Source organism: Mesitornis unicolor, unplaced genomic scaffold (genome assembly GCF_000695765.1).
Source record: "Mesitornis unicolor isolate BGI_N332 unplaced genomic scaffold, ASM69576v1 scaffold28523, whole genome shotgun sequence".
NCBI lineage: Eukaryota > Metazoa > Chordata > Aves > Mesitornithiformes > Mesitornithidae > Mesitornis > Mesitornis unicolor.
Window position 1 is genome coordinate 68,918 of NW_010173084.1, and position 10,285 is coordinate 79,202.

General features: G+C 38.0%; 1 protein-coding gene across 1 annotated transcript in view; it reads left to right on the plus strand.

Moving 5' to 3' along the window:
* The window catches only part of PPFIBP2 (PTPRF interacting protein, binding protein 2 (liprin beta 2)), an 84,774-nt gene that overhangs the window by 48,257 nt on the left and 26,232 nt on the right, over positions 1–10,285 (plus strand). Inside the window, exons 5-7 of the mRNA XM_010180605.1 lie at positions 727–858; positions 7,275–7,457; positions 9,027–9,119. Coding sequence (XP_010178907.1) covers positions 727–858; positions 7,275–7,457; positions 9,027–9,119 — 408 coding nt within the window. The remainder of the gene's footprint in view (positions 1–726; positions 859–7,274; positions 7,458–9,026; positions 9,120–10,285) is intronic.

Here is a 10,285-nt window from a genome sequence, read left to right on the forward strand (position 1 = left end):
CAGAGTGTGTAGCCTTCTAAAGTTAGCAAGTACTGCATGGTATAAACTTGTGAGTACTACTGGCATGACTGCAGAAATGTTGCTTCTCTTCAGTACTGTATTTTTGTTAGGGTGCACATTCTGTAATGTATCCTTTATTGAATAACACATGATAAGAAGTTCTAAAATGGTTCATTGTAATACTAAAATGTAGCTTTGTCTGATGAGTATTTTAGGAAGTAGCCAACTGTTTAGTAATGTGTCATGTGAAGGTCTCTGTGGCATTATGTTGGGTTTTGTTTGTTCAGCCTTTGTATTGTTTTCTGATTTCATGTCTTGCCTGGGAAGTAACACTGCCACACGTTTTCTTGAAACAGGGAGGGGAACACAGTGGTTTAGTGATTAACGCAGGAGAACGTTTGGGTGAAAATAACTGCAGAACTTGAGAAACACACCATTTAAACAGTTCAAAGTATACACACTGTGAAGAGTGGTAGAGAAATTTGCCAATCACGGCATTATTTTTTCTGCTTGCAGTAAATGCTTACATCAAATCTATCTTGCTGCATTTCTTTGATTGCAAAGCAGTAGCAAATGTGAATTTTGAAGAAGATAATAATTTTGCTTTCATATTGAAAGTATTAAACTCTAGGGTAGAGACTTTTCTGTGGGTCTGCCACTAAATCATGTAGCATTCTGTAAGTGTTCAAATAAATAACTGGAGAAAATGTTCTGCTTCGCTTTCAGGAGTTGCTAAGTCGAACATCACTAGAGACTCAGAAATTAGATCTAATGGCTGAAGTTTCAGACCTGAAGATTAAGCTGGTTGGTATGGAAAAGGAACAGAGTGAATATGAAGAGAAACAGAACAAAGCTGAGGTGAGTTTCTTCCATTGGCTTGTTCTCTTTGTTGGTTTGTCATTTGTTTTTTTTCTATCATGTGTCTATGGTGTGCTGTTATACACCTGAGCTTTTGACCTGAAATCAACATGCGGTAGGATTGTCTGTCTTTACACCACTGTGTGTATCATTGCTTCTGTGAATTTAGTGAGGAATATGATTATGCATTTTTGGGATGTGGTTTCTTTTCCCCTCTCTCATTATACTTCAAAGGTTGCTGTTTGGCTTTAATCAAGGCACAAAGTCCCTTCCAGAAGCATACATTACAACTGGTGTTCGCTTAACCCTTTCCTTTCCACAGGAGCTGGACTGGCATGGCCGCATGAGGCCTACCAGTACGCTTCTATTTCCTTGTTTGTGGCAGAGAAGACTGTCAGCTCAGTGGTATCAGGAGTGCTACAGACACTTAGATGATCACACTTGGTGATTTTAATGCACTCATGACACCTGGGAGGGAAAGGCAAGAGGCAGGGCATTTTCCTCAAATGAGCCTTTCCCCTTGTGGTTATGTAATAAATAGTGCAAGAAACATGATGTGCGCTGGAGGAAATTCTAACCCCTATTCCCCTTCAGATGTGGAGAGTTCTGGACATCAAAGCAGCTTTGTTTTTTACCATGTTGGTTAACAAAATGAGTATAAAACACGGAATCATATGAACAACATTAATTTCATGGTTGTGAGCAGTAGGTGGGAGCTGGGAGGGAGAGTGATTATGGAGAACAGTAAGTCATATGAATTACCATGTGTTGCCCTACTCAGTGATCCTGTGAGGGGACCAACCAAGAGGAGACAATTACGTGGCAATGGAGGATTACTGTGTCCAAGATTTATACATTGCTGACTGAAAAAATGACATTGGACTGAAAAAATGACATTGTGTTCCACATTGACTTACGAGAATTCGAAATCCAGGCAGTGTTAGAAAACTCTTCGCTCTCTGTAATGTTGCTAGTGGAATATTTGATAACTATACATAAGTAATTTACCTGCAGTGACATAATACATTTGGGGTGTGTTTGTTTTTTGACTTATCCTCTGAAGTTTTCTTTCGAGATTAAAAGATAGCTTCAAGAGAGCAATTTCTGGCAGAGGTTGCCAGCCAGAGAGGCACCAGCTGCTCTTTTTACCATCTGTGGCCTTCTCGTGCTCTTTCACCCATAATCGTCAGTGTCTTGTGTACAGAAGGCCTAAGCAGTCTCCTACTACCTGAAAATCTAAACAGGTCGGTGCAGCACCTAATTGCTACAGATGGCACCCTGCTCGCAGCAGCCACCTTCCTGAGAGGCCTTCAGTACTTCCCATTAAACATCAAATACCAGGACGGGGCTGTTTAAGTTGCTGCAGGACATGCACAGTCAGCCTGACTCCTGGAAAGCGGCAAAGCCCTTCAGTGCATTTGCATTGACAGGACTTTTAAGTACCCAGTCGGTCTGGACCCGAGATGAGGGTGAGGCTACGACCTGTGAAATTCTTCTGCCACTGCAACAAGGTGTGTGGCCTCCCGAGATGGAAAAGTTGAGCTTTATTGGCCTGGAAGCCTTTGTTCCTTTGTTGTATTGCTACGTGATAGGAAACGTTCCTGCTAATTCTAATCTGATGGAAAAGTTGAGAATCGTTGTCTTAAGAATGCCCTGAATTATTAACTACCCTGAGATGTGATTAGATTTCTGGCCTGTTGAAAGTCGCAAGCCTGCGTGTACAAAGCGAGGAGAATGTTTGCTGTAAGTAAAGCCGTGGGAATTAAACGGCGTTTTTGGTTTGCTCGTTGAGCCACTTTTAAAGTTATTTCAGATTGTCCTGAATAAGCATTAATCCAATTTGTCAAGGTAAACAGGGGTTGTTTTCAGTCAATCTGGATGCTTGCTTGAACATATATAAAGCCTATGTGTAGCTTTTATACTTCATAGCTGACCCTGCAATAATTCTTAAATATAATAACAGGTTTAAAATTAAATGTTGCATTGAAGAATAACAGCTAAAACATATTTTGCTCTGTACTCTAATTTTGTGTTGGCTTATTTCACAGCAGCTGTTTCCAGCCACATAGAATTTATCTGTAGAATTATTTCTCTGGTTGGGTTGGGAGGAAACAAAATAAGTTTAAGATGTCCTTCTAAATATGAGAAGTTTTAATGTGTCCGATTCATTTCACTTTATCTGTGGTTTGGTTTTGTTTAGCAGCAAAGAGTGTATCAAGCATCTCTAACGTCTTCTCAAAGATATTAATTTCACACTGAATGCCACTTGTCTCTGGCCCTTCAAAAACACAAGCTAAATTTAAGTGCCATGTAGTTATATATATATATATATGTATGTATGTAACACAGGGGCCAGTAGATTAGCTGCTTGTAAATGGACAGTCTCATTCTTGGCTTTGTTATTTTAATTCCCTTTTTTGTGTAATAATGTTCTGCTTTTGCTACAGTAATGCTGTGAAATCTTCTGAAATCCCACCTGAGGGAATTTATGTAGCTTTTCTTTTCCCTGAGAAGCCTTAGAAATTTTGGGAATGTATTTTCTTAATGTGGCAAGGTATGAGCAAGCAGCATTATCAAGCAACTAATGGAAGCCCAGATGCCTGCTTTGCCTGAACATAGACGAAAGAGGCCTTCTGTTGCTATCAGGAGACTGCAGGAGTAATTGTTGATTTCAGCTTGCTGAACAGCCCTTCTTCTCTCCTACCTTTTCTTTTCTACTATGATTGCAATTTTTTGCTTTTTTGTGCTGAGCATCTGAACTTCGCTCTGAGCTGTTGGGAAGTGTTCAGTGGCTCTTGTGTGGACACTTCTGAATTAAATATCTAGTGCATAGTTACTTGCAGTTTCGAAGAAACGTGAGTCTGTGAGCCACTGACTCCCACTGGAGAGCTTGGTGTGTTGTCTCACCTGAATCAAATTCAAGATATAGTATGTTAGTGTTAATAAATTTTCATGCTGTGAAAGAATCTCAAACATGAAAAGCCTTTTACTACCTTGAAACTAGAAACAACTGTAAAGTCATGTATTGCAGCTGGAGTTCATCTGTTTCTCCTCCATAGACCTCCTGTCCTTCACTGGAATAGAGATTTCGGCCATTTCTGTACTGTCATGTTTGCCCCGAGGGAAGTCTGTGTGGACACAGAGTGTTTCCTATTCTTGTTTTTAATGTGAGGCAGAAGAGAAAGGAATTACAAAGTGGCAGCAGAAGTGTTTCTGAAGTCTCCCACGTTTCCACAACTGGAGCAGCTGTCAGTTTATACTCAAAAGTCTGTGCAGTTTGTCTGCTATGGGTTAGCAGTGTTCTCTGTCAAAGATGAGCGCAGACTAAGGCCGCGGTGTTTCAAAAGAAACAAGGGAGATTGGTGTGTATCCTGATGATTTCAATCTACAGTTGGTACTGCTCAGTGAGGTATCTGATTGTGAAGATGGTAAAAAAAGAAACACAATCAAAGCATGGAAGATGGAGAGATCGTGGATAGTATCTAGATTGTACGTACAGTGAGTCCTATGGGTGTTCTGCTTTGCCGCGCTCTGATAAGAGGCTGAGTTAGTGAGGGGGATATCCTCCTCACCACTGTCATTCTGTATTCCTGCAAAGTGGCTAATGCAGCCACTGAATGTGGGAAGGATATGGTTTCACTGAGGGGAGCTGATACTGGAGGAGGCTGTCTTGTCTTACCTGTGCAGCCCTAGCAAGGCATGGCAGCCTATAAAAGACTGGATATTTCAGAGCTGATATGCTGAGGCCCAGTATCCTTTCTAAATTTTTTGATTGTTTACGGAACTAATCCTCAGTTATGTACATAAAAGGTTTGTTGGATGAAAGAGGATGAGCACCAGGTGTTGTGATCCTGATTGAAAATAATATCTGTAAAGTAAAATATATGCAACTGCTTTTCTGAATTTAATCTTAAGCACAGTGCCCTACAAAAATACTTAACTGATGTGAACCTCTTTTACCTGATACATACTTTTGAAAGGGAATCTTTGTGAATTTTTAAAGTTGTCTGTGCATGCTGATACAGCTTGAGATTGATTGTGTTAAATACTGGGTTGGCCAAAAAGTAATTGTGTTGGTTTTTTAATAGATGGACATACATGTCCTGAAATGTAACTAACTTCATTTTAAACTACAAATACATTATGTAACAGGACAGCAGACAGTTAAAGTTTGTTTTAGAAAAAGAAAGTGCACAATTTCATTAACAATTTTTTATTTTGTGTCGATTTCAAAGTGGAAAGTCAAAAGTAACATTTTTATCATATTTCGCTATATTACTTTCGAAAAGGGAAAAAAGCTGTGCAGTCTCATAAAAAGTTGCGATGTGTATGGTGAAGTGCCTTAAAACTATGTCAGTGTCAGAATTGATTTGCTAAATTTTTGTCTAGAGATTTTGATGTTGAAGATGCACCACACTCTGGAAGTCAAATTGAAGTTGATAACGACAGAATAAACACATTAATCGGCTCCATTTGGCTTTTAATGACACAAGAAATTTCTGATACTCTTAACATACTGTAATTGAGCATTGCAAATCATTTGAAACAGTTTGGATACATTACAAGGCTCAATATTTGGGTACCACATGAGCTCAGAGGAATTCATCTCACTGAGTGCATTGACATCTGCGATCCTCTCTTGAAACATGAGGAAAATGATCCATTTTTGAAACATATGATAACGGGCAATGACAAATGGATCATCTACAACAACAATGAATGAAAAAGATTGTGGAGCAAGTGTGATGAACCAGCTGAAAGCACTTCAAAAGCAAATATTCACCAAAGCATTTGTTTTGTCCTTACACTGTCAGTCTGGTGGGATTTCACAGGTATTGTGTATTTCACATTGCTTCCAAGGAACCAAACCCTTAATTTGGACAGGTACTGTCATCAACTGGATAAATTAAATGATGCCATCAAACAGGAGCCTCCAGAATTGGTGAATCACAAAGGTGGCGTGTTTCTCCATAATGTCGCTAGACTACATACCAGTTCGGTCACTCGTCAAACACTGTTGCAGCTTGGGTGGGATGTGTTACCACATCCACCATATTGGCCAGCCCTGGCACAATCCAGACTACCATTTGTTTTGTTCTTTACAAAACATCTTGAATGATAAAGCCTTTACTGCTGATGAGGATATCCAATCGTTCTTGAAACTGTTTTTTGCCAAAAAGATATAAGAAATTTTTTGAACATGGAATCATGAAGTTGCCTGAAAGATGGCAAAAGGTAATTGAACAAAATGGACACTGTCTTGTTTCGTAAAGTTTTTGTTTCCCATGAAAAATTCACCTTTCATTTACCTAGAAAAAGATGCAATTACTTTTTGGCCAACCCATTACTTACCTAGTCAGAGTAGTGTCCTGTCTTTGCAGTAGCTGTTCCCGAGCTTTGAGGTTATTGGTTCACCAGAAAGTTGAGATTACAGGACTGTTGAGTATTGTAATGAAGAAAATAATTTAAAAAAAAGATGCTTTGTCATCTGTTGTTCTGTCCACTAAAAACTTCTGCACCCCTTTGGGAGATGGTTTAGTCTCATCAAATTTATTCCACTTGAGAAGATTGAGAAATCACAAAACATACGTTATTAATGTACATGAAAATTAAGAGAAAGGCACTCCAAAGTTGTAATACCTGAGGAAATACCCAGCACTGTTTGCTATTGGGTTAGGGAATTTGAGTGAAACATTATATAGATTTTAATTCTTGTCTTTGGTTTGCTTTCTGTAGCTAGATTTTTTTGTGCATACTACTGATGCACACAAATCCAAGAAGCTGGCCAGCAAATCAGTGCACTTTAATTACTTTTTCTTCTGTGGTATCTTTTGTTTCCTCCTGTGTATGTTGCTTAACTCTTTCTCTCTGTCATGATACTGCCTAGCTAGCAAACTAGGTAACGGAGGTATTTTTCTGACCCATGCTAGATCTGGAAACAGAATTACTTTACTAGCAAATTCTGTGTATAAATTGTGAAAGAGTAGGTTATGGCCCCAGCTGAGCAATTTCTTCCTAGTGGATGATTTGGCTGTGTAAATGAATATAATCAAGTCCATTTCAGCAAAAGTGTGCCTCTGAGCCAGCATATTAGAATATGTTCCAGTTTTCCCTGGTATCTGTCTTCATGTGACTGGATAAATTTCCAAAAATGAGGGGCCAAATTCTGATCTTCACATTAGGATCAGAATAATGAATTAGTCTGGAATACAGATTCTGTTCTATTCAAACTGTAGCTTTGTGCAATATTCCAGATTTATACACATGCACATAATCTGTCTTTTTTTTGTTTGCCTTTGATGTTCTTCGTGTATTTCTTAGTGCTGCAACTGCAGAATTTTCTTCTTTGCATAATTTTCTTTCTCACCTTTTGTTTGTTTGGTTTTTGTTTGTTTGTTTTCTTCCCATGTTTTCAGTCAGTAGTGAACCTGATCAGTGACCTGCAGGAGCAGATGTGTAGACTGCAGCTGGAAATTAATAGTAGAATCCAAGAAAGAAAGTCTCAAGATAGGAAACCAGACTTGACACCTAATGGTCCTCAGTCTAGTCCAAGATCAGTGGTAGAGACCCTCAGCCAGAAGAATTGCTCTCGGTGTGATGTACGCGAAGTACAGCTTAGCAAAAGCCTGTGTGTTGCCTCGCAATCTTGCAGAAACTAAATTCCGCTAACCAGAGCCATGTTGTGAAATATTAGCATTAATCTTTGAAGAGTGAGGTGGTCATAAAAATTACCAAAAAAAGCCCACCCCGATTATGAATTTTGTCACTGCTGATGTCTGTCTACTAAAGCACAGATACCTGCAAGACCAAATAATCTCTCTCAGGTTTTTTATGATTTTCATTTTACTTGTACGTCTGTAGTGCTGGTGTGGTTTGTTTTGGGTTGTTTGGTTTTTTTTCCTTAGTTGAGATTTGTCTGTTTTGAATGCAGCGTGCCAGCGTGTTTTGGTAGTTTGCTAGTTTTCCTCATGACAATGTCACCCTAGATGTGCATGATGCATGCGCCCTAACCAGTCCTCTAGACACAGATTGTTAATTCTTGAATATCTGAAAAGCTTAACACAGGTATAAAATGCAGTTTCAGGTAAGGCTATCTGAAATGTACCCTTTCTTTTTCAAAAGATAAAGTGAATGAAAAGAGCCATAATAAAAATAATCAATTTATACCTTTAAAATAGCAAATCCAACACATTTTTGGGGGCTCTCTGACAGTAGCAGTTACCAGAAAAGCATTTGTAAATTTACATTACAGATCCTAGTTGCATTTGATCAAAATTATGCCACATCAAAACAAAAGCTACTGTGCATAAACTGCTTATATTTACTGAACATAGTATACTGGTATGCCTGCTTTTAAATCAGTTTCCTTTAGTTGCAGTATCCCTTTGGTTAAAGTTTGGATCCCCAGAATTCATTTTATAAATAATCTGCTTATATTGTGAGGGAGTTTTTCAGTAGTTTCTCTCATAGGTTTATTTTGAAAAAATAACTCATTTGGATATGATGCTTATTTTGAAAACAGTGCTTTTGTTTCTGAGCTTGACTCTGTTAAGAACTAACTAGTGAACTATTAGACTATAGTGCAAGCTGCATGTAGGAGAAATAATCTGAGAGTAAAATCTGGGAGTCATTCAAAATAAACATTAATTTAATACAAAATATCAGTATAGTTGTTTCATGTATGCATTATACAGGATTCCAAAATTGGGTTGCACTTCCAAATTTTTCCTTTCTACAGTTCAGTTGAAGATATTTGGTCTCATAGGAGCTCCATCCAGGATTTAATAATGTTGTCCTTCAGAATGAACAATAAGATACAGTTCCATCGGGGAAAAGGAAAAGGGATATTTAAAAGACAGCTTCATCAGAGAAATAGATGGATTGTTTGGCTCATTTTCACTGAGACGCACATGACTTCACCAGGATCAGCTGTTGTCTCTAATATGACTAAGAAATTCGCTCATGATTTCAGGTGGAGAGTTTGAGAAAATATTCCGTATCTCTCTGTTCAAAATAGTAGTTGTTGTCTGAAGACTAGGTCATCATTTTTAATGTGGTGGTTCGGTGTTCCTTACTGTGTGGTTCATGCATGATCTTTAATTCAGGACTATGGAAAATGAATATCTACTAGAGTAACCTTATTTTTAACTGCTGTTCTTCCTTTGCAGGGTTTGCTACAAGAGCTCAGACATCTCAAAATCAAAGTGGAAGAACTGGAAAATGAAAGAAATCAATATGAGTGGAAATTAAAAGCAACTAAAGTAAGCAGAATACTTGGCATTTACTAATGACAGACTTCTTTCAGCTGGGAACAGATACGCTCCATTTCTCAACAATATTTACTTTTATGACAATTGCCTTTTGTCAGGACCTACTATAAAGTCACATTTTCTTTAACCAACTTTGGAATAAATATTTTGGTTTACAGGTTTTTTGTAGCTTTTTTTTGGTGCCTTTTGTTCCCTCCCTGCAGTTTCCAGTCTTCTACCTTTTTTAATATTTTTTTTAAATAGGCATTTTGGTTTCCAAAAGACCTGTTCTGAGGAAAGGCGGCTTTGAAGGTTTTCTGTCTTTTATTTCTGTGATGGTGACAGGCCTGTGTGGAATATGTTTTCCAGACTGAAGAGACATGCAAAGTTGGTTGGGTGTTCACTTACTATGGAATTTATTTTAATAGACGTTAAGCCCAAAATAAACTATAAGATCATCTGCTTTGACTTCATGTATGTCAAAGTGTGTAGCTGCCTGACCCTTCTGTTGACCTTAAATCCTGGAAAGCTGTTGGACCGTAATGTGGAGACATTCGACGTTGGAAACATTCCATCATTTTCCCCAGTAATTAGTTTTCCTAGTTGAGCATTCACATTGTTAAACAGTTGCACTTTATTTCTAGTTTGAATTTTTAGCCCTTTTCCACTAGATTAAAAAGCACATTATTATTTTTCACTGTTGTGGTATTCTTTTGTGCTGTAATGACACTTCTTTCATTTGTGTAGTACTGTAGTCCCTGTACATACGAACAACTGACTTTCTGAGTTGTGGTTGGATCTTGGAAAAACATTTCAAGTTATTAAACTGAGATTTCTTTTTAATACTTGATAGCTTGATCCAGAAATGACAGACAGTTATTATTTGTATTAGCATTTCTTTCTTCTGAGAATTCTTAGATGAATATTGAAATTTTGCTATCATGTCTTTTTTCCTATTAAGATAATAACTCTTGTATCCATGAAAATATTTTCCCTGACATGGTGGAAATGAAAAATCTTTGGGAAAATATTTTCTCAAGCAGTGTGTGGCCAGCTGCCAAGATAGATAAAGATTATGGAAAGTGTAGGAGCAGAGTGAAAACAAGAAAGAAGAATCATGAAACACATTGAGTAAGAGAAGATACAGGACTAGAAAGGAAGAAAAGTACAGGGAAAGA